This window comes from Leptonychotes weddellii, chromosome 14, assembly GCF_054177405.1.
Source record: "Leptonychotes weddellii isolate Sample4059 chromosome 14, ASM5417740v2, whole genome shotgun sequence".
NCBI classification, from domain to species: domain Eukaryota; kingdom Metazoa; phylum Chordata; class Mammalia; order Carnivora; family Phocidae; genus Leptonychotes; species Leptonychotes weddellii.
The window spans coordinates 18049705-18074309 of NC_138382.1; the positions used below are offsets into that span (position 1 = coordinate 18049705).

Sequence of the window (24605 nt, forward strand, 5' to 3'; positions counted from 1 at the left end):
TCATTTGTGTTCTAGAGCACAAACTTTAGTGTTTTGTTTTTTTTTTTAAGATTTTATTTATTTATTTGACAGAGACAGAGATAGCGGGAGCAGGAACACAAGCAGCGGGAGTGGGAGAGGGAGAGCAGGCTTCCCGCCGAGGAGGGAGCCCGATGTGGGACTTGATCCCAGGACCCTGGGATCATGACCTGAGCTGAAGGCAGACGCTTAACAACTGAGCCACCCAGGCGCCCCAAACTTTAGTGTTTTAATGAAGGACCTTAAGACCAAGTTGTCCCAGCTGTTTTTTGCCATATTGAGGGGGTATGAAGAAGACTTGAAGTTTCTTACTAGCCCTCTCAAAACTGTTAGGCAGCCTCCCTTTAAATTGATATACTGTTGTTGCTTTTCTGTGTTCCTGCTGAATTACCCTCGATATTGTAGAGTATATTTGCATACATAATACATAAGAATATATATGAGGCTTTGTGGAGTTAACACTCTTTGGAAGAAAAAAATGTTTAGCCTTTCAAATAGATTAAAACAGTTTACTGGAAAAAATAGCAACATGAAAAGACTTTCTTTTCCAATAAATTTTAATAGTTACTAAAATGAGAATTCTGGTCCATTAAGAGAGCTTGCCAAGTCTTCAAGCTGAGTCACTTATTTTCTCTGAGCAGCTACTCTACTTCAGCTTCTTTCAAAGCAGCTGTTAGAAGTATGTTGATATTTTGATTCAAGAACAGAACACAGTGCAAGTATAGGTCTAAAGTCAATTCACCTTCCCAGAAAATTAAGGTAATTTTTGCCAGTCCCCCCTTTTTGTTTTAGGGCAGTCAACCTCATCTACCACGTCGTATTTGTCACTGAGACTTAGTAACATTGATTATAAGGCGGTAGGTGAATGAGTGATCTCGGATATATTTTATGAATGCTATACAAAAAAAAAAAATCCCAGAAGGAGGTGGCAGGTGCATGTGACTGTACTTTACAAAGTGCATACAAGATTTATAGAGTCTCTGTTAATGAGGGAAGGGAATTCTTGGTGGAGAACAAATGCATGTAGGAACATTAGGTCTTGTGAACTTTGAGGAGGTCCATTGGATTGAAGAGCATGCGGTGGCTTTGGGATGATTAGCTGGATTAAAAGATGGGACTTTTATGCACTATCTGTGGGCTCACTTCTCCATCAGTGGTAAGGGGATGTACTTGTCCCTTCTCGTTCTCCGAGTTTGCCTGCTCATATGACCTGCAGTTCAGACCAAGAGCAGACAGTTGGCTATCAAGAGCGGGAAGCTAAGCTGCCCACACAAGAATCAAACCTGTATCTTTGGTGTCAAAGCATCATGTTCCAGCAGCTCAGCTCGCCAGCTAAAGTAACTGTATTTAATGAAATTTCTGGGGTGGAGCCAACAGCTTTATTCCAGGAAGAGGAGATAACGGTCAAGAAACCCCAGGAGGACATTAAGATAATGTTCTAATTTAAAATCAATTTTATTGATACCTTATAAATTATTATAGCATTTTATCCTGACCAAGTAATACATAATGCTGAGGCCATGGAAACAAAACATGAATGACTAAATATTGAAGTGCTGTATATTTTATTGCATGAAGCAAAAAATATGTAGGGCTTTTGTATTCTAAGTGTTTTTAACTCAGGAAGCCTTCTGGAGGGCAAGGTGTAGATTTCATTCATCTTTGTATTTCTGTACTTTAGCGGGTGTTCAGTAACTACTTGTTCAAAGAGCCTGTAAGGAGACTGAGATTGTGTGGTGGTTTCACATTAGCATAGGAGTTGTAGCTCTTCATGATGTGCTCTCCTTCATCTTAGCGGCAGTCTTCTAAGCAGGTACTCCGGTGAGCCTCGTTTTGCCCACTGGGGAACTGGAAGCTTAGAGGAGTTCATTAACTTGTCCAAGGTCACACAGCTGGTGGTGCAGCCTAGTTTGGAACCCAGGGCTGTCTGACCCTCATGCCCATACCATAACCATTGTGGATACTGCCTGTCTTCTTAATCATTCCTCTGTCAGTTCCTTTGTTTTGATTATCTGCCAGAGAAATTTATTTTGCCCCAAGTATCAGGAGAGAAGTAGAAAGACAAAGACAACAATAGAACATTTTTAAAGACCGCATTGTTCATGACATGTTGTAGAAGATGAAACACTTATCAAGAACAGATTGATTACTTTATACGGAGATTATATTTTACCAAGGGCAGGTCTTCAGAAAATCCCGGTCATTTTTGAAGGTGAATTTTGATTTATGTTAATTTGGAAGAAGCAAGTTCTGTGAGGGTTATATACAGATTGTGTTTTTAATGACTTCCTTAATCAAGCAGGTTATTTTAAAAAAAGTCTTACTGAAATGAGCAGTAAACTGACACCAGTGACTGGCTTAGAGCCCTACCATATTCAGGTTTTTCACCATGAGCGTGCTATAAATTTTAAGCTAGTTTACATAAATTTGCATGTTATGAGTCGTATGTAAGATGTGTATATTTTAGCCAAATAATTTTTATTTTTTCATTTTTCCCAACTGAGGATTATTTTCTCCATCTCTGCTGGTTGTTTTTTTAATAGGTGGGATAGTAAATACTAAAATGTTTTATTAGTTATAAAGAACTGTGTGAATAGAAATACAAACATTTTGTATAATACTGTACAATAAAACCTCAACCAGAAATGCACTGGGGTATGGTACTATGTTTGGTATATATAGGTTTATTGAGGGTATTGTATTACTTTTACTTCAGAACTAGTTGAAAGTCTTTCATAACTCTGAAATGCTTTGAGGACTAGTGAACATAATTGACCCAGGGTGGCTCATGATTGTAGGGCTCCTCCTACTGAAGGCCCTTCTGCTTAGGGGGAGTGGGCCGAGTCTCTGCTGATCTCAGGTAGTATGTTGGCCTTTCTGAATTCAAGAGAGTCAACAGTATTCCTTTCTGTTTTAGTCATCTGTTTTGTTGTTGTTGTTACAGAGGAAATGATGCTTGAGGACTTTAGTTATGGCATCAGTGAAGGGTCAACAGGCCTCTTGAGCCTGCCTTCTCCGTCCTGCCCTTCCCCCCCCCCACCTCCCCGCCGCTGCCATTAACCAACTCCCTCTGAATTGTCCCTGACCCAAACTAATTCCTGTACTGAGTGAACTACGGTTCTACTAGCAGTATAATTTATCTTCTAAACTGGACTGGTTTTGAGTACAGTAGGCCTGGACAACAATTATAAGGGGAGGGCAAAACCGTAGCCAGACTTTTGTGGTTATCTCTTGCCCTGTTATTATCCCCTTTATCTGTTTGAAAATGGATTTACCCTTTGGTACCAAGTAGATGGGGTGTTGGAAGGCTGTAGCTGATGAACAGACAAACCATAACAAGTGAGTTTTAGAGTTTTTGATCATGGTTGTCCAACCGTTCCTTCTGGTTGGAATCTTGTAAGTGGGCAGGGACATATGAACTTACACGGATGGCAAGCAGAATTAGCTTGATGTGCATTTGAAATCAAATTAGAAAGTCCGATATGGAGGTGGTATTTATAGTCCTGCCTGCAGTATTGAACCAAAACCTTATTGTGTTTAAAGGAGATGTGTTTTGGTTAATAGCAGCCTATTGAAACCCATCATTATGGACCATCTGTATATCTGTGCTGAGGGGTAGTGCTACACAGAAGCCGAGAATAGCCCTTATGTGAGGCTTAAAATAGAAGAGCCACACTAGCTCTGTAGTAAATAGCGTGCAGTGCAGCCCCAGTGCTGAGTTGCCGTTGCAGAGGGGCTCGGTTATCTGTCTGGGACTGTGCCTCGTACTACTTTATGGAGATTCTTTCACCTAGTCCTCAAAGCAGCCCAGGGAGGGAGAGTGGGCGGGGTGTTCTTGTCCCAGACTACAGAGACTGAGACTGAGCAATATCCCCAAGGCTACACAGCTATTAAGTGGAAAACTCTAGACTCAAATCCAGACAGGCAGTCTGACTCCAGACAGATGCTATTGCCTGCTAGTAAAATCTGTGCTACCTGTTATTAAAACTAGCTAATTGTAACAACAGTACCCTTTGTTTTTGTGGGGGGGGTGTACTTTATAGAACTCTTTGTCATACATGGTCATCTTTGATCTTGAGGTGGCAGAGGAGTAAAGGTGAAAGGGTGGGGCCATCCACTTCAATTGCGGGAGGTCTCCGTGTTTAGTCTGACTTGGTCAATAACCTTAGTAAAGTCTTGGTTGGGTTTCAAACCAGGATCTAGAATTTTCTCATTTGGAGATGAAATATGATTTGTAATGTTAAGAGTAACTCTTTTAAAGCTTATCTTTTGCTTTCAAAGCAATTGGGATTTCCATATAATAAGGCTTAACAAATTTTTAGTATTTTTCCCCTAGTTTGTCCTTGCTCTCCCCCCTTATTGTCTTTCATTAAACATCTACTTTGTTCTTTTTACTATCCCAATGATGTGTTTCATTTTTAAAAATACAGAGTTTTCTAGTAAACATTCACATTTAAGGGCTTTTGCCTTGTCTTGATCGGCCACTGCTTTTTTTTGTTATGTTAATCACCATACATTACATCATTAGTTTTTGATGTAGTGTTCCGTGATTCATTGTTTGCGTATAACACCCAGTGCCCCATGCAGAACGTGCCCTCCTTAATACCCATCACCAGGCTAACCCATCCTCCCACCCCCCTCCCCTCTAGAACCCTCAGTTTGTTTCTCAGAGTCCATAGTCTTTCATGGTTCGTCTCCCTCTCCGATTTCCCCCCCTTCATTTTTCTGATTGTTACGGCCGGCCCTCCATTCTTAACGAATTCGCCAATATAGTCACATGATCAATCTGTAATGAGAAAACGTTACTTCGTTTGTAGATTTATTCACAGTCATGATGCAGCTCCAGTTAAGTTTCCTGTGTAGTAAGCTAGGGAAATATCTAACCTAGGTAAGCTTTTAAAATAATGATAGAGAAATAAAAATATTTTCTAGTAGAACCGGACTTTGTCTTTAAAAGTATTTACTTAATTCCTCCTGTTCACATGCTCAGCAAAAATCCAGGTGGCCTTCCAGTGGCTCAATGGTGGACTTGTAAGATTCATGATGAGAGTCTGTGCCAAGTCCAATTTGATTCCAGAGCAATTATGTTATTAGAACATTGCTGATTGCCCCATTGCCCATTGTGTAGCTTAACCTTTAAATGCTAGTGATAATTAACTACTTTATCATTCTACCGGGAAACTTCAACATATGACCCTATTCTGCAGTAAAATTTCACAAGTAAAATACTGCCCACAGAGCCAGAAACAGCCAGTTAAGAAAAGTAAAGCTAGCTTGTTTGTACGTGTGTATCAATAAATAAGCATAAAGATCTAAATAAATAAGCATTACCATTTAGTGGTAATTTTTAAGAAAGTATTTTATAATGGTTTAAAAATCAGTTTTTCCTTTTGGACAAAGTGGAGGTAACTTTGAGTAGAGTATCTCAGAATCAAAAGGCTCAGATTGTTGTTAATCACAAACATACAATTTTTTCTTCCTTTTGTAAAATGGCAAATGAGTAGGACAAAGGCATGTGGAAGTAGGTAGAGGAGTAGGGGGGAGGAAGAGACACGATGGTTGCGCTGCTAATTCCCAGGGGTGGCACTACTCCAGTCTTACTGTAATGAATGGTTTCTTTGTAAACCATTCAGCCTAGTGGTCTTCTGAAAGGGAATGTATCGTATGAATTTTAGGTTAAGATTGAGGAGCGCAAAGGGGATGTTTGCTCATTTATGTTCAAAAACATTTCTGGGCAGTTTTCTGCTGCTCACTGTGCCGGGGGCCCCACCCCAGGTAACCCACAGCCTGTAGTGGGAAGTGGCCTTGTAAACAAATAGCCACATATTGATTGCGAGTGCTCTACTCACGGGGTGAACAAAGTGTTAAGGGAACAAAGAAGAATTGAGTGATTAATTCTGCTTGACAGCGTCTGAGTGAGCTTTAAAAGGTGACATTAGAGCTGGTCCTTAAGAATAAGGATTTCAACAAAAAGATACTGAGGGGAAATGGGCATTCTCATAAGCCAGGAAAAAAAGGCTACAGATACAATGAAAATGCACAGAGCACTGGACAACAAGCTCATAGCGCTGAGCTCTAAGGCCAGGGCCCTGGGTTAGGGCGTGGAGGGAAGGGCTTTGGAAACGGCCACGTGCAGAAATATTTGGACTTTTTCCCTTAAGGACAGTGGGGAAACTGTTGGTGGTTTTTAAAGAAGAGTGAGAAGTGGTCAAATCTCTCTTTGGGAAATATGAACCCTAGAAATGTGGAGAATAGACCGGAGGAGGGGGGAACTAGATAGGGGGTTCTGACATCAATCAAATATGGTAGGTCGCGGCTCACAGATGATATTTGCAAGCATGATTTTGATGGAGTAATGGTCACAAAAAAAACCTGGTCATGACGTTGGCTTGGGAATGAGGATTGGAACTCAGCAGAGATACATGAAGAAGCTGTCCAATTTTAAAAATTGTTTGGCTTCTAATGTTTTACTTTGGTCTTTGGCCTTACTGAATGACGTCTGCCATCTTTTTTGCTATTAAGCTTAAGGGTGAATGAGTAGGGATAGTTTCAGGGTTTGGTGCCTCCGATCTAGAGTATTCATTGAAGACTCTGAGAGAGAATGATACAGGAAGGAAGGGTTTAGAGATACCCACCCCTCTCATTGGGAACCCACTCACTTGTCCTTCCTCCCATCTTCCCCTGACACCAAATTCCTATCCCTCCTTCCTGCCTTTGGAGCTAGTGGTGGAGTTGCCATCACCACAGCGGACCACTAGGGGGTGATGTCTTGGTAGTGATACTGACCCAGGCATGGGAAAAAAAAGTTCATTGTTTTTCCTCTTAACAACAGGCTTCAAAAGTTTAGTCACAAAAGAAAACGTGGCATTAAGGGTCAATGGAAGTGAAATGGGATATAGAGCCAACAGTTCTGGATATCACGCTGCCTCTCATAGTTAATTTAAAAGCCCTTGTAAATGTTGTGTATCTTCATAAATGTTAATTATTACCATCAGACTTAGGATAAAGGGAAAAAAGGTACAAGGGGTTAGTTTTATATGAGAAGAATAAAGTTATCAATGAGGAAGAGCTTTATGGAACAGTTTCCTGAATTGATTTAGATGCAAGGCAAAGAGAGATTCTGGTGGTGATTCTTTGTTCTTCCTAGAATTTGTTTTCTCCTCTCCAGATGTTCTTTCCACTGCCCAGCCTGGGTTAATTTAGCACTCAGAGCCCTGCGCTGGTGCCCTGCTGAGGGGCTTGGCTTTTCTGGCCTTTATGACCCACCCTCCACAGGTCAGCCCTGCTCCCTCTCTCACACCTCACCTTAATGTTGAGTTGGCTCGTGTTTGGTCTGTCTGGAACTGAGTCACTAGCCAATTCATAAGGTTGCTTCCAGTTTTCATTGACGCTTTCTTCACTTCCTCATAAATGATTTTAAGCTCTCATACTGTTTCAGTGTGCCCAGTAGTAATCCCCCTGGCCTCAATGGCAGACAGACGCATTCTCTGTGCTTCAGTGTTTATTTTCGGCGTGTAGGCCTCCTCCAGTTGGGAGCTCTTTGGAAGAGCAGAGATGATGAACATTGCCTGAGCCTGTATGGCCTGCTCTGACTGTGATCCCAAGAGGGAGGGACTATCTTTCCCAGTTACCTGGTCCTAATGGGGGTTCCAGGGTTTCCAGAGATAAAAGAGAGCAGCTCATGAAAACTGTCAGAGTCAGAAAGGAATAAAGTGAATTTTTGCAGGTGTTTGGTTTTTGTTATTTTTATTTGCCACTCTGAATCTTCCATGCCCTTAAAACAAGGGACTTAGCAAAATTCCGTAGATAGGACCTTTGTGTCACATGATCACCATTTGGGGGTTACTTAAATTCCCAAAGAGTACCTGTCTTCCCTTTTTCTTTGAAGAATTACTAGTTTTTCTCAAGACAGACTCTAACATATTCAGTGTCTCTGTACAAGCTTAAGTTACTGCCTTCCCATCAGCCAGCAAACTTGGGGCCGGAGGGGGGTGGGGCTTGCCTTTTCCTTCCTTCCATTTTCTCTTCTCTCTGCTTCCTTCCTCACCTCTTTGAAGCTGCTTCACCAGTGTAATCTACATCTCCTTGGGACCAGACCCATTCTGTCTTCTGAATTTGCTGTTCCTTGCCTCCTTTTTTATTCCTTGGCTCCCTCTCTGGTCCTGTCTCTATTTCTTCTTTCCTGTTTGTTCCTCTTCTCCCCTCATTCCCTTTTCCTGTTTTTCCTGGTTTTCTGTCTCCACCTCTGTTGCCCTCTTCCTTTTACCTCCTCCTTTCTCCTCCTAACAGTTTTGCAAGTGTGCACTAACGAACGGAAAGGACATGAAGCCTGAAAAACCCACGGTTAAGTGGGTGGTCATTTCTCAATCCTGCTTTCTTTTCTAATTCCAGAGCTCTTCGGTATCCCCGTCAGCCAGTTTCCGAGGTGCCGAGAAGCACAGAAACTCCACAGACTACTCCTCTGATAGCAAAAAGCAGAAAACTGAAGAAAAGGAAATTGCAGCTCGTTATGTAGGTTCATCCACCTTTGCTTTGGGGGAAGCCAGTTTACTCTGCTTTTTATCAGCAGCCATTTTACCCTTTGACTATTACCAACCAAAATGAGAACATAGGAGGGAAAAACATCTACTAGGAGAAAAAAATAGTGGTTGCGTTTATAGCTGTGTCTCAGTTGGCCAGCTGAAGCCCTCTGTGGGCGCAGGTCAGTGCGTGTGTGTATTTGAGTCGGAACAGAGTGCTTTATCTGGCAGCTAATAGAAGATGTCGTGGGTGTCCCATAATACCCTTTCTAGAGGTGTATTTGCTTCCCTCTGTGTATTTCAAGGTGGTTGAATTTTCTGTGGTCAACTAGAAATGTTAAGGAAAAATGTAAAATCATAGAAAACCTGTTAAAATGTCTAAAATGAATTTGTGCTGAGGAATAAAGGGAATTTAGTGGAGTATAACTTGCAGAGGCATTCAGATGTGTCCCTAGCCTGGGTTGAAGCTCATTTTCCTTCAGTGACTAACCCTTCAGGTCACATAGTGAAGGGAGCAAGCTGGATGGGACTGGGGTGGATGCAGACAACCCCTGCTCCGCTTCCTATGGTGATGCCCTGCAAGACTACAGGCCTCAAAAAAAGCAGAAAGTTTGGATTTTTGTGTGACACCTCCCAATTTTAAAATGGTGACTACTTAACCCAGTTTTTTAAACTGAGCGAACAGATCACACCCAACCGTAGGCTGGATTTAGCCCGGACATGCCAGCTTCCACCAGATGCTCTGGAGTAACAAGCAAGCCATAAGCTTCAGTTTTTTTTTTTTTTTTTTTTTTAAAGAGTTTGTTTATTTGACAGAGAGAGACACAGTGAGAGAGGGAACACAAGCAGGGGGAGTGGGAGAGGGAGAAGCAGGCTTCCCGCAGAGCAGGGAGCCCGATGCGGGGCTCGATCCCAGGACCCTGGGACCAGGACCCGAGCCGAAGGCAGACGCTTAACGACTGAGCCACCCAGGCGCCCCTAAGCTTCAGTTTTTTTACGTGGTAAAGTGGAATCATCATATTACCTACCTTGTAACATCATTATGAGGATTAAAGAACATAGTACATTGTAAAGTGTTTAGCACTATTGGGTGCAGTTTGTTTTTATAAGATATGAGGAATTAGTCTGAACTTATCCAGGGTAAATCTGGCCTTTGTGCGTTTGTGCTGGGGGAGGAGGTAATGCTTGTCACTTGTCAATGCAGGACAGCGATGGCGAGAAGAGTGACGACAACTTGGTGGTTGACGTTTCTAATGAGGTATGTTTCTGGCTCATTCAGCTTCCTGCTCTTACCCACTGTAACAGTGACTAGCGTCCAGACAGTTGGTATTCAAAATGTGTGCTTCGTTTCCAAAGGGACCCACTTTTTATTTACCTGAAAAGTTTATGTATTACTGATTTTATGTATTAGTGATCCTTTTTATTGCTATTCTTTTCTATAAAAATACAAGTGTGTTTTTGCTATCACCATAAATGCACACCAGACATTATGTGGTCAGCCTACAGATCTCACTGACAAGTGACCTGTAGATTTGCAGGGTTTTGATTTTTGTTTTGAGTAAGTACAGCTGACCCTTGAATAATGCAGGTGGGGGAGCAGTGTTTTAGGGGCACCAACCTCCCATGAAGTTGAATATACGCATGTAATCCCCCCCACACACACACACACCTTTTTTTAAAGTGTAGTTGTTGACACACAATGTTACATTAGTTTCAGGTGTACAACAGAGTGATTCAGCAAGTCTGCACGTTATGCTGCCCCCTACCCCATATAACTTTCAACTCCCCCAAAACTTAACTATTAATAGCCTATGATAACATAAACAGTCGATGATCACGTATTTTGTGTGTTACATACTCTATGCTTATGATAAAGACAGCTAGAGGAAAGTTATTAAGAAGATCATAAGGAAGAGAAAATACAGTTTATAGTACGATAGTATATTTACCAAAAAAAATCTGCATATAAGTATACCTGCGCAGATCCAACTTATGTCATTCAAGGGTCAACTGTGCTATAAATATCTTTGACCTCAGTACCAAGTATTTTCTTCAGCAATTTGGTACGTCTTTTATTATCTATTACAGAACATTTTGCTCCATGCTTTCCACTAGAAACATCCACACTCAAGTACTCTAGCATTGTGAATGTGCTGTCTGCATTAATGCCCTTGATGTTCCTTCGTAGGATCCATCTTCCCCTCGAGGGAGCCCAGCACACTCCCCGAGAGAGAATGGCCTGGACAAGACGCGCCTGCTCAAGAAAGATGCCCCCATCAGTCCAGCCTCTATTGCGTCCTCCAGCAGCACTCCTTCCTCCAAATCCAAAGAACTTAGCCTTGTAAGCTGTTCTTCATCATCTTTCTTAGCCTTGCCTGTTTCAAGATGATTGGCTTTGATTATTTTTAAATTTGGTATTTTTCACATTTTTCTGTAGGACTCTTATTTCCAAATATATGTATACATTCAGTATTCAAGTTTAATTGACAAAAGTACTTTGGGAACACAGTGGGTTTACTGACTTACCGGTGATAGATGTTTGTTTTATGAGTCTTTTTGCAAGGATAGGGGAGGGATATGGGGAAATTGAGTGAAATGTGTCTCAGCAAAAATGAAGAAATACACATTGGGCTTACAGAGATGGTTTTGTCACCTATGGTTTATGGTAAATTTAGTTTTCGGCTAGGATGTGATTTTGTTGCTAGCTTTGTTTGAATTACCAAGCTGTATATGACTGCAATAATTTTCCCTTCCCATCTAAGAAATAATCTGTCATTTACAAAAGTCTACCTTGACTCACACCACAAATCACAAATGCAAAAATGAAACTGCTTGCAAGTCAGGATAATCTCCCCATACCCCCTTCTTCTCTGGCTCTGTAGTCAATTGCATTTTTGTGTGTATGTCTTCCTTTTTCCTCACCAGTTATTTCCTTGTAACATAACATTAAAAAAAAAAAAAAAAGACTCAGTTTTCAAATAACCTTCTGAATTCACAGCTGAAGGAAAGAAAGTTCCTGAGTTGGTCTGCATATTAGGGGGATGTGTCTGGCATGGGACTACATTAAGTTTTTTTCTGTTGTTCTCTCTTGGCCTTCTCGCCTTCTTGTATTGGCAACTCCTCTATGCTGATCGGGGCATGGATCTGTTCTACGGGGACCCGTTAACCGGGAAGCCTCTTGTGACATGAACAGTCCACCAGGAACCCAGTTCAAGCAGCCTTAAATCAAAGCAACCAGCAAGTGTTTGGTCACAGGACGTCATGATTTGTCAGCCTCTGTCTGACTCAGACCCAGTTTCCTGGAAATCATTTACTCTACGCTAAATTCTGCTTCAGTTTATATCCTCCTGAACGTTGGTTTTGTGGTCTCAGGGAACTCTTTCTGTTTGTTGGTTTGTTCTTTTTAATTAGGAAAATAAAGGCCCAACCTGAAGAACTTTTTCCATTTCTTTCTCTTTTCCTTTTGACTTGCCTTTTTTTTTTTTAAGATTTTATTTATTTATTTGAGAGAATGAGATAGAGAGAGCATGAGACGGGGGAGGGTCAGAGGGAGAAGCAGACTCCCTGCCGAGCAGGGAGCCCGATGCGGGACTCGATCCTGGGACTCCAGGATCATGACCTGAGCCGAAGGCAGTTGCTTAATCAACTGAGCCACCCAGGCGCCATTGACTTGCCTTTTTAAATGTTTAATATCATTATTAAAACTGTGTTCTGATTGCCACTCTATTCTCTTCCATGTCTTGTTAGAATGAAAAATCTACTACTCCTGTTTCAAAGTCCAATACCCCTACTCCACGAACCGATGCACCCACTCCAGGCAGTAACTCCACTCCCGGATTGAGGCCTGTGCCTGGAAAACCACCGGGAGTCGACCCCTTGGGTTAGTAAGAAGGGTTTTCTGTGTATTTATGCTTCATGGTTTTAAAGACATGAAAGCAGTTTAAGCAGTGCATTACCGTAAGAGTAGTAATAACCAGCCTTGTAAAGCTGTTAGAGTTACTTACTTAACCTGAACCAAACGCCTTGATGATTTTTGGGAATATTACATAAAGCGAATTTGAGCCCCGGGCACTACTTTTCTTTAAGGTATATGTTAACGCCTTACTTCCTTATTGTCTCCCGAGTTCTTGGTTTTTCTATTCTCCTTTCATTTTGGTCTGTAGCCTCAAGCCTCAGGACCCCGATGGCAGTCCCTTGTCCGTATCCAACCCCATTCGGGATCGTGCCCCACGCCGGGATGAACGGGGAGCTGGCCAGTCCCGGCGCCGCCTATGCTGGGCTACACAACATCTCTCCGCAGATGAGCGCGGCCGCCGCCGCCGCCGCCGCGGCTGCCGCCTACGGGAGATCGCCGGTGGTACGTTTGTGGGCCTTCGAGAAACCAGCCCATCCCGTGGCTCACAGGATCGCCAGACGTATTTTTGAACGTACTATATGTAATTTGAGGTATTTGTAGAGGGACCCATCCTATCTGTAAATTAAACTACACACAGTTGTACGGTGAGATCCATTTCCTTTTCTAAGGAGAGGAAATGTCCTTGTTATTTTAGGTTTGCTTTTAATTTTAAACCTACAAGAGCAGAGCGGACGATCATGAATGTAGTGAACCCTGTGTTGCCCTTATAAGCTTCAAAAATTATACAGATAATTTTTTTTCGTGTATGTTACCCCGAAAATCATAAACATCCTGTCTTTTCATCAGTAGATCTGTCTGTCTGTATATTTCTAAAACCGTATTTAAGGTCTGTGTTCTCCCAAGACCTAGAGAGGTATTCAGTAGGCTGAGATGAGTTAATGTAACTGCATATGTTTTTGTTGTTTTGCTTGGGAAAATTGTAGGTTGGATTTGATCCACACCATCACATGCGCGTGCCAGCCATACCTCCAAACCTGACAGGCATTCCAGGAGGAAAACCGTGAGTACCCCTGAGCCTCATGCTCACCACCGTGTGCCAGACCCTGGGCCCTTGCCGGCCCTTTCGGCTGAGCACTGCTAGGCAGCGGGGGGGGAGTTCCTGGAGCTCAACGGTTTTTTTTTTTCGTTGCAAAGAATTTCCATTTTCTCTTCACACAAGGAAAGAAGTAATGAGGTGGAGTTTTGTATTTTCAATTTAAAATCTTGAGCTTCTAATATGGAAATGCAAATTACTGAGGCATCTCCAGCAGTCAGGTCTTCTCTACGTCTGTTACTGAATTCTTTTGTTGCCTTGAAAAAAACCGTCTTATGTGCAAACCTGGATGCTCAAAATTTGAGCGTGTTGGGAAAAGACGTGCCAAACTTCAAAGGCTGTGAGAAGAAAGAAGTGTGGTCTTATTATGCTCAATTGTGTTTGCGGAAAAGGTGGCTTTGCTCATTTGGCTTCTTGTCCCGTGAGCTGGATATTTGGAGCATCTGCATTCACAGTCCCCTTGAGTTATGAAGACAAGATGCACACATCAGTTTTTCCAGCCACTTCTTATACATTCTAATCTCTCACCATATTTCATTCCACATCCTTCATTTCAGTCCAGCGCACCTTTTTATTACTACCTATGCACGGTTCTCTCTGCTCTCTGGCTTCATCTTCCCAGATACAAAGACTTGACTACAAAATAACCCGCTCTTCCCTTAAAATCCCAGCTTCCTCTCTCCTCCGTTTGGGAAGCATCCCGCAGACCCTCCCTGCCTTACTAGTCACATGTGTGTATTTATGCTCCTGGCTCTTTCTGCTGGCATCCTGTCACCACACATGCTGTACCCACGCTGCTTCTCCAGGCTGGTGCTTCCTCCCAGCCCTCTGCTACCCACGCTTGACCCTCAGTAGCCTCGAAGTCCCTTTCCCCAGACGCTTCCTTGGTGGCTTGGCTGCCTCGGGGCATTTGCTCTTACTGGCCCTTCCTGCAGTACTTTTTCTGTGGCTTATTGTCTCACTTCAAAAGTGTCTGCTAAAATGTCACTTATTAGAGCATTCTTCCCTGCCAGCCCTATCTAAAAGAGCATCCTTCTCTCCCTTCCTCTCCTTATTGTTCTCTTCTGCTGCCTGCCTTTTTTGTACTTGTCTGTAGCCGTGATCGGCCTCTCCCTGCTTGAATGTAAGTTCCATGAGAGCACAGAACAGAACTCTTTGCTATTCAGTTATAGAAGTAGCTCCGCTGCCTAGAGTGGTACCTGGTTCATAGTTGGTGCTCACAGTACATACTTTTTAAATGAGTGAGAGAGGGAGAGAGAGCGCACGCACGGTAGAGAGAGCATGCAGGTGGGCCAGCCAGTCTCTTTCTTCTCTGATCTCCCACTGCTTATTTATTCACTGCTATACACTCAGGCGCTTAGTTGTCACCGTGTTATTTCTTATGTGTAACTTCTTGGGTAACCTACTTCTGTACAGATCTATGCTAAACTTCCCTGTTGCATCAAACACAATGCTGGCTCCATAGCCAAGTTGCTCCGTAAATATTTGACTGATTAATAAGGGAGGCAAGGCAAATTAGACTTTAAGTTCCCTGAGAATTGAAGGTATAAATACCCATTACCATAAAATTCTGTGTACTTGTGTGTGTTCTGCAAATAGTTGTTGACTGACTTACAAGTCTTGTTGACCAAGAACTCTGATGTATTTGAAGGTGAAAGTTTGGTCTCTTTCAGGCAGTGACTAAATAACAAGGTCATAGGATTAATCAAATAACTCAAATACCTATGAGTTCCATATGAACCTGTGGGGATGGAGAGCTTTCCTTAGGGAAAAGGTATTATCCCATGTTCAGGTACTGCCTAGTTACCACTTGGTTAACTAGCTGTTTGCACCAGAGCTCTGGTATAAGCACTAGAGTGGTAGAGCTGGTGCTTCTCATCTCAGCTACTGCTCGGGGGCACAAGGGGTGAAGAGAGGTGAAGGGGTGTTAGGTGCCTGTGAAGAAGAATGACAGTCTTGGTTTAGCTTTGGGCCAACTGAACCACTGTCGAGTTAGAGCTGGTCTGATTCAGGAGGCACTTCTGAGCCTTGAGCTGGACTCCCTTCGTACCCCTAGTCTTGATTCTTAGCATTATAGAATTGTTGCGATCCTTTGGGGAAGGTTGATGGGTTTGAGGATGGTGGCAAATTTTCGTTCCGGGAGTGATAGAGCCACATCTCGTGCAGTTGGCAGATGACATTAGGAATCCCAGAGAGAGCATGGTGTGGTCGACAGTGAGTTCCGGAGTGTGACAGATCAAAATTTGAGTTTTTACTCTGCCAGTTGACAACTAGAAGACAGTTTCTTAACTTTGTGAGCTTCAACTGGCTCATCTGTAAACCAGGGATGGCACCTCCCTGACAAGCGGGGCGTAAGGGTGAGATAAGATGTTACATGTTTAGTCCTGTGTTTGGTGTATGAGGCTCTTTAGGTAACCGCAGCGTCATTTCCAGCTTAGCCTTGCCCCAGGGCATTCATTATCAGGTTTTCAACTGCTTACGCAACTGAACTGAACTGCATTTCTGTAGTGGGCAGAAAGGACCCAAGAAAATTCGATTGAGTAAATTAGTCTCCAACGTTCCTGTCATTGGTGTGTCTTATACAAGAGGGCGTCAAGACATGTAAATTCACATTCATTTATGCATATAGGGATAATATATTTTTATTACAGGTTTTTCAGAAATGATTATAACAGTTAGGTGGCTCTTCAGATCTTAAGATACAGAATTGTGAAACTTCATCTTGTGCGTGTTTTGACAGAAACAACTATTTTTTTTGTGCTAGAACATAAAACAAAATCACCTAAAGGCTTCCCCTACTACATACACAAAGTAAACTGCCTTTCTCCAGAAAGATTTAAAACAGCTGTGTATCTCTGTCCTAATTATTTTTACAGAATGAATTGCTAGATGTTATCAAAAGTTATAATTAAATGCGTGTCAACCAACTAATGAATAAAGTAGCGTTTATTTAATAATTCACACTGGGGCTTCTTGTCTATTCTGGTGAATTAGCAAGAGTTCCACTCAATTTGTAATTGGAATGACAGCATAGTTTAATTTCAACATAAGCCCAAAATGGACTTTTTCTCTCACCTGTTACTTTAATGAGACATCTATAAATAGTGTAAAACTATCCAATTAAAACCATAGTACTGATTATATTATGGGACATGGCATATGGATGCAGCCGTGACAGAAGAGCTCAGGTTTGTTGGTTTGGGGCTGCTCACAATTCCGAAATTTTTCCCTGTTCTGTTTGTTTTTATAAAGCAGGATTTTTCAAAATAGGAACAATGCTTGACACACAGCAAACCCTTAACAATTATTTGTTGCTTGGCTGACCTACTAGTGGGTTCATAGGCTACTTAGAACCTGATTTTCTAGCATACTTTATAAAGTACAATGGCCAGACCTTTTATTGTGAATTCAGGGTCTAGTTCCATCTCGTGAGACATTGAAAACTTTGGAGAAAGTGTTGCAAAGTATGAGAAAGATGAGTGCAGTATTACAGAACTGGGCCTTTTAGAGCGGGTAAATGAGGTCGGGGTGGGAAGGCCAAGGACCTTCTTTAAATATGCTGAGTTTTCATCGAAAGAGGATGATTCAGATAAAATAGCATCTTCAGGGCACATGTTTTAAAAAGAGCGATTTGCAGATGCCTTGATTGTTTGAAGTGTAGTTCTGTCACAGAGTCCTAGCTGTTTCTGTTCTCTTTACCATCTTCCTTAGAGAGCTCTTAGTGCTTTCACCTCCTGCGCGCACACGTGCTTGTGCTTGTGCTTGTGTGTGTGTGTGTGTGTGTGTGTTTTGGAAGAGTGCACGTCACTGTATTCTCTGGTTCCCTGCACCCTCTCTCTCTAGCCCTACAATAGTAGTTATTTGCTGGACATCTCAGATATCTTGAGTGTGTATTACTTGCACTTCAGAGTCATCATATCATGATGCTTCTTCCCCAGACTAGGTCTTCTCCCACATTGCCCATCAGGACTATTGGTATTTTCGTCCTTGTTTCCTAAGCTCAGAAACTCAATAATTATTGGCTCCTTCCTCACATCTCATTTGTTAAGTCCTGCAGAATTTTTAGTGTCTTCCTTGACCTAGCCTAGTTCAGGTCCCCCATTACCTTGCATCTCGATTATTGGAATAATGGTCTCTTTCTCCTCCTACCCATTGTATTCTTTGCGATCAAATGTATTCTGTCAGTTGCCCCAGTAGTGTCCTACCTATTCTCCCTCCAAAAACCTTTTAGTGAATTCTGTGGAGTTCTCAGGCTGGCATTGTAGGCCCTCCCTTTCTACAGCCCTCCCTTCTCTAGCAGATAGATAGCAATCTGTGTGGGGGGGGTGGGCGGGTAGTATAAATGTATATATTCCTGATACATTTGATCAGACTGTGCTCAGGCCAGCTCCTCTAACCACTTAACCACAGGGTTGTTATTGAATAAATGAATCCTTGGATCAAAACCAGTCCAGAAATTTCCATTATCGTACCCCATCCTTTTATAGAGCCCTTGCTCTCTGCTGTTTCTGCATCCCCCACCCCGGAATTGTTTTTCCGTCTTCCGCCCTCTTCGGTGAGATTCCCTCCATTCTGCAAAACCCATCTCTAGTACCATGTCACTATTGAAACGTAAGCTTTGTCTTTTCTTTTTGAACCACCACAGAACTTGTACTTCTCATCTTCCACCTGGTACCATGGCCATTTCTGTGCTTTTCTCATCACACTTCCTAGATTAGAAGCCACTCGGGGGCAAGGCCAGTGCCTTACCTCATTTTATATTCTTAGCACGATGTCTGTATCCAAGCGTGTGGCTAAGAGGCCTTACTGATACATTTAATCTGGTAGAAAAAGAACAGTTCTTCAAGCCTGGGTTTCTGATTTCTAGAAAGGTTGGCTTTCGTTACACATTCCAGTACACCTTGCCAACTACACATCAAAGTTAGTTGAGATCTGATAATCTACTAGAGTTTTATTTTTTCCAGTCCTGAGTATCTTACATGTACCGATAGCAAACAGAGGACCACGTTATAGCCTTAATGCAAGTAGGCTCTTGACGTTCTTGTTAAAGGAAGTTCCAGGAACATAGTAGGTGCTCACAGAGTGGTTGTGGTTGAGTTGAAGAATGTCCATACCAAAAACCTCGAAAGAAATCGTGTGTCTGGTTTCTTAACTATTTAAATTCTCAATGCTCTTTAAAAACCACTTAGTGATACTAGAGAGGAGGGATGGCTTTTCAAGTAAATTATCATTAAGAATGTATAACACCATCTAAACTTGGAATAACCTTCCTCTTCCTTCCTTTAAGATTTAGTCCTCATGACCTCTTTAATTGCTAAATCAATTAGCCTTTTCCTCCATCGTCATCCCTCAGAGTCTCAGCCTTTCTCTGCGGGCGCTGCTGCTTTCCCCTCCTTGCCTGTTGACACCTGGCTTTCCCCCATGGGGACCCCTCCACCTGCAGCTCTCTGAGGGGGTGCCCCTTCATTTGTTTCATATCCTGAAATCCTCAGGGCCAGTGATGGAGTGATAAAGGCTGTATCATCCCCTCCCCACCGCCACCAGTCTTTCCTAGAACTGAACTCCTCAATATTTTTGTGAAAACTCTGCCCTTTCAGGCTTGTGTCATTGGATTCTACCCATCCTTACAAACCTTGTTGGGGGATCTCCCGCTTATTAAAGCCTTGACACTTGGCTTAGGGTCTGCCTTCCCTCAGAGCCTGCCATCATTCTGGGTGACTCTGGTGTTCACAAGGTCAGCCCCCAGTAACCTCGTCTTGGGGCTTGGACCACGTCGACTGTAGCTGTCCTTCTTGCCTTCAGTTACCTCTTCACAGGCTCACGAGGAAAGTCTCATCCCCGCCCTTCACTGTGTCACTTTCAGAACCCCGATGTCCCGTCCAGCGCAGCCTTCTCTCCTTCTCTCCTTCCACCCAGCCGGAGTGAGCTTTTAAATTGCACATCTGTTTCAGCTGTCTCACTGTCTCCCAGGCCCAGCCCCTGGCTTCTCCCCTCGATTACTGCACAGACCTCCTGTCCAGTGATCCTTTTCCTGTTCTGCCACCTAGAACCCATTCTTCACCCAGCAGCTAGAATGACACTTAGAAAACATTAACCAAATCCTGTCCCTCCCTGCCCAGAAGTCCCAGTGACTTCCCATTCCACCCAGGATGGTATCCACATTCCTCATCTCAGGCCGCCAGGCCCTTTTTCCTGCTGCCCTCCGTCTGTCTCCAGGCTGCCGCTCTCCACTGAGTGTGCATTTCCGTTCTCTCTTGGTTCTGCTCTAGGGACTCTGCTTTGTTCCTCTACCTGGCACATTCCACATTCCCCCCTCGATGTGTGCAGGGCCTGCATCCTTTCTCCTTGGCTCCGCTCATGTGGTGCCTAGACCTGTGTACCGTGTGTGTGTGTGTGTGTGTGTGTGTGTGTCTCGGCATCTGATGGGGATCTGAGGTTACTTACTTTTCTGCTTATATATGGAATCTGCTTTCCCTTCTAGATGTTGGCCCTGGAGGATACGGACTTCGTCTACTTTGTTCGCCCCTGATTCCCCAGCACCTAATAGTACCTGGTTCATATTAGGCATTTAATAAATAGTTTCTGACTAAATGGATACTAAGCATTCTGTCTCACTCTGGCCTTCATATTTGCCATACCCCTCCCCTTCACACCATCTTCGTCTTTCTATCGAAGCCCCATTGCCTCACTCTGTCAAATCCCACAGTACCAGGCATGTCCGCTGTTCATCGCATTGACCGTCTGACATTTTTATATTTATTTATGTGAATATCTCACTAGTGAATCCACCCCTCTACCCACCTGCCGCCTACTCCCATAGGCTGTAACCTCAGGAGAACCAGGGATATGGGTTTTTTCTTTCTGTTGTAACCCCAGTCATGCTAGTACGGTGCTTGGCACTCGGGGGTACCCAAGAACTACGTGTTGGATGGTTGAATCTCTTAATAAGTTGTCAAGCGATTGACTGTCTTCCCCCATCCCTGCACTTCATTGTCACTCTCGATTGTCCGTGTCTGACTGCTCTTGCTGGAGGTTCCTTAGATGTTAGCGGTCCCCTAGATCCTGCATCTAGTCTGCTCACTGCATAATCTGCTACAGCATTATTGTTTCTGCTCCCTTAGCTTCCACTGTCACTTCTTAGTCGATAAGCACACATTGTCTTTCTAACCTACCCTCTCACCTGAATCACAGCACTCAGCTTCCTGTTGAGTTGTTGGGATTCCCGACTGCCCTCAAATTGAAGAAAACCAAACCATTTAGCTCCTCACATGCGTACCTTGCGGTCGCGTGTCCCCATCACTTCACTAACGTGTCGTGGTCCACCTGAGTCACTCGGGTCCTGAGCCTTAGAGCCCTCCTCCGCGCCTCTCCCCCAGTCACATGTCCAGTGTGTCTCCAAGTCCTATGGATTGGACCGAGGAAATGTCTTCTGCCTCTTGTCTCCCCAGCTTCCACCTCCTTCCCCCTCAGCCATCCGGCATACTGTGTTTCTGCTGCAGGCCGGGTCCATGCCTCTCTCTCTTGTTGATGGAGAAAGAAAAAGCCCTCCACTGCCTGCCACCACATCTTCCCCAGCCACATACTTGCGTCACCCCTCCTGGGGACAGTCGGGGTGATGAGGGCCCCTCAGTAGTGGGCTGAATTTTGATGAATGTGGCTAGCCTGTAGCTTTTTGCATTAAGGAACCATAAACTGTTTTGATTCTAAAACTTCCCTGATAGGTCCAAGCTCCAACCCTTTGTGTACCCACAGATGCTTTCCCTTGGTATGTCTTTCGTAAACTTCGTCCTATAAACAGAGCACATTCCAAAGCTTCATGCCAAAGCAGAATGACATAATTTCTGAAATGGGCTATTGCCCATGATAGAAGACAGGCCCAGCTCCCTCCCCCCACCCCTGCATCACATATTCTCACTGATGTGCCCTTCCTGACTTCAGCGCCCTGAGAATAGAGATCTCTTGAGGGAGATGTTTAAACTGAAGTTGCATTTTAGAACCAAATGTTTTCATAAGTGTAGAGCTTTCCCTGGAGATGAACTGAAGTTGGAGCTGATGATAGGCACTCACAGGTGGGCCTTTGGGGTAGTCCCACAGGATGCCTTTTACAGGTCTTAATTTCATTGGGAATTACTTGAATTAGTGATTGTCAAGTCTGATAGGACTTATTCTGGTGTGTGTGCGGGGGTCACAGCTGTCGTTTCACCATGTAGGCCTAGAGACTCTTAACTCCTTAAAGCTTGATCATTTTGACTCATTGATCTCCATTAGTAAATCACTTGATTGGGGTGAATTCATATACAGGTGGAAATCTCATCACAGGCTTCTGAGTCACCCAAAGTAGAAAACAGGGCAAGTTTGCAGAGTGCCCTGAAGGAGTAGGTACTATACTAGACGTTGGATATCTTATGTAATTCTCTGTGAAATAGAGGTAACATTCTCTCCCTTTTAAAGATGAGAACTGGGGTTCAGAGAGGCTCAATAACTACTTATGTCACACAGGGGTTAGTGAAGAGTCGACCTGACACTTGATCGTAGATCTAGCTCTGTGACTCTGAAAATTATGTTCTTTCTACTGTACCAGGTAAATTTGACTTATTTGCAAATCATAAGTAGCACTGAAAATGTTTTCTTTTTCATCTCCTTACACTGATCAGTTAACTAACATTTTTTACCTTCCCCTCTTCCTATTTTTTCTCCTCCCCACTACCTTAGAGCATACTCCTTCCACGTTACTGCAGACGGTCAGATGCAGCCTGTCCCTTTCCCCCCCGACGCCCTCATAGGACCTGGAATCCCCCGGCACGCGCGCCAGATCAACACCCTGAACCACGGGGAGGTGGTGTGCGCCGTGACCATCAGCAACCCCACAAGACACGTGTACACGGGCGGGAAGGGCTGCGTCAAGGTCTGGGACATCAGCCACCCCGGCAACAAGAGCCCCGTCTCTCAGCTCGACTGTCTGGTGAGCGAACATGGAGGAACAAGGCTTACACCTTCATTCAGAAAATGGGATGGGATAGTGAGAGACTTGGTTGGACAAGCAACATGTGGAATTGATCCCAAGTGGGTAGTTGTCTTCGGTGGTTTGTGGCCCTTCACGTGGAGACTTAGAGCGCTGATGAGGAGGCATGTCTTTCATTTCCTCAGGCAGAGTTATCCCGTTCTTGATGCACGTGCCCCAGTGCAGCTTTCCTGAACCATGCCCAATGCCTGGGCCCAGGCTCGCTACCTGTTTTCCTGTCTGATAAGAAAAGTAAAAGCCCAGGAGGGTTTCTGTGAGAGTGCACCTGACTCTCAGTCTGTCACGTGGTGAGACCAGAGTAACGTCACACTTCGCGGGCAGACACTAGACTATCCCCTTGGCTGTGTCTTGGGCATTTGTCCTTCCGTCACTTACAGAACATTCAGGTGGACGTTCTTCCTTAGACCAGCAGTGGAATTTTTGCTGCTGCACGGTGTTAGGTCAGTTTAACATACTTGATGTACCCAACTTGCCCAGATCCTCACAAGCTGGGAGGGCCTTTCCCCCCGCCCCGTCCCTTAACACTCCTTGACCAAGTTTTGCCTCCAGTTGATGCTGCTTGATCAGCCGCCGCTGCCCGGGACTGCGCGTGCTCCTGCGTTGGTGCGTGCGCGTGCGTGGGTGTGTGTGTGCGCGCACGCACAAATGAGTCAGGCAGCCGGGTGATGTGGTGGTGGTGGTGGGAGTTGGGTCTAGATCTTTGCATTTTCATGCTAATTAAGATTAAATATCTCAGCACTAAATTTGTAGATCAAGTTTAAGTACTTCCCTAATTTCATGTAATTTTCTAGCATTAATCCACTTTATCATTGTCATAAGTAAAAATGGCTCATTAAAACAAGGAGGGAACACAATACTTTTATGGATTTCTGCTCTCATGTTAATGCTGTTTTCCTTTCCTCATGAGTGATCTCTTGATGGTTTTTGTCTCTACAGAACAGGGATAACTACATCCGTTCCTGCCGATTGCTCCCTGACGGTCGCACCCTCATCGTGGGAGGGGAGGCCAGTACTCTGTCCATCTGGGACCTGGCGGCTCCCACCCCGCGCATCAAGGCGGAGCTGACGTCCTCGGCCCCCGCGTGCTACGCCCTGGCCATCAGCCCCGACTCCAAGGTCTGCTTCTCGTGCTGCAGTGACGGTAACATCGCCGTCTGGGACCTGCACAACCAGACGCTGGTGAGGTGGGTCAGCAAGATCCCTGCCCAGGGCACGCAGGGGAGCCGATTTTACCGCTCTGTGCCAAGGAGCTGTGTGTTTGTCTAAAATGGTGAAATAGAATTCTCCTACTAAGAAGTGTTAGGGACAGGCTCCTTTTAAAGGTGCTAGCAACAAATTACTAACGTAAAATCTTACTTTCTGCACTTTTGAACTTAGCAAATGAGGGGTTGTTTTCTTTCTTTGCTTTTTTTGGACATTATCCTAAGCATCATCAATTTAGGTTTTTAAAAAAATGAGGTCATTTTTACATAATGTACATTGTGTTCTCATGACCTCATGAGCTCGTTAGACGTCTGTAATTTGCCATCTGTGTTTGCTAACCAACCGTCATTGTCGATAGACACTCACCGAGAAGATTGATAGCACAGGGCACTGTCTTCTGTGCCACATGTATCCCACATGTGTCTTCCTTCAGCAGATCATCACTGAACCCCTGCCACGGGCCCAGGCATTGTGCTTTACTCTGAAATGGTCTAGATTATCTGTAATCCCACCATTAAGGATGGGTCAATGCACTGAGATGTCTGCTTAGAAGTGAAATTGTATGGGATCGGTGTTGATAGGTAATGCCCTGAAACGAGTCTCCCAATGTCAGCACCTGAGAGAGCAGGAAGCAAGAGGGATGATCTGCTGAAGGGTGTGAGAAGGTTGTAATCAAATCTAGCCGCAAGTCAAGGGGAGTATGTGAGAAGAGGCCTCTGCTGGCCATCTGTCAGATATTTTGCAGGACTGAGCTCTATGTACGATTCCAAAAACAAAGTAGTCGTCATTTGTTTCATCTTGGGTAAGGCTCTTACAAGGAACTGCTTCTAATCTCTTCTTTTCCCAGTGTCTTTTGTACATTCTCCCAGCTCCTGGGGCAGCTGAGCCACACTG

The 24605-nt window shown here is 43.9% G+C and overlaps 1 protein-coding gene across 11 annotated transcripts in view; it reads left to right on the top strand.

Moving 5' to 3' along the window:
- Positions 1-24605, top strand: part of TLE4 (TLE family member 4, transcriptional corepressor) — a 141162-nt gene that overhangs the window by 110786 nt on the left and 5771 nt on the right. For all 11 annotated transcript variants that reach the window (XM_081802865.1, XM_081802866.1, XM_081802872.1 and 8 more), the window contains 8 exons: positions 8410-8529; positions 9742-9795; positions 10726-10878; positions 12285-12417; positions 12701-12894; positions 13377-13453; positions 22199-22448; positions 23445-23692. In XM_081802865.1, coding sequence (XP_081658991.1) covers positions 8410-8529; positions 9742-9795; positions 10726-10878; positions 12285-12417; positions 12701-12894; positions 13377-13453; positions 22199-22448; positions 23445-23692 — 1229 coding nt within the window. The remainder of the gene's footprint in view (positions 1-8409; positions 8530-9741; positions 9796-10725; positions 10879-12284; positions 12418-12700; positions 12895-13376; positions 13454-22198; positions 22449-23444; positions 23693-24605) is intronic.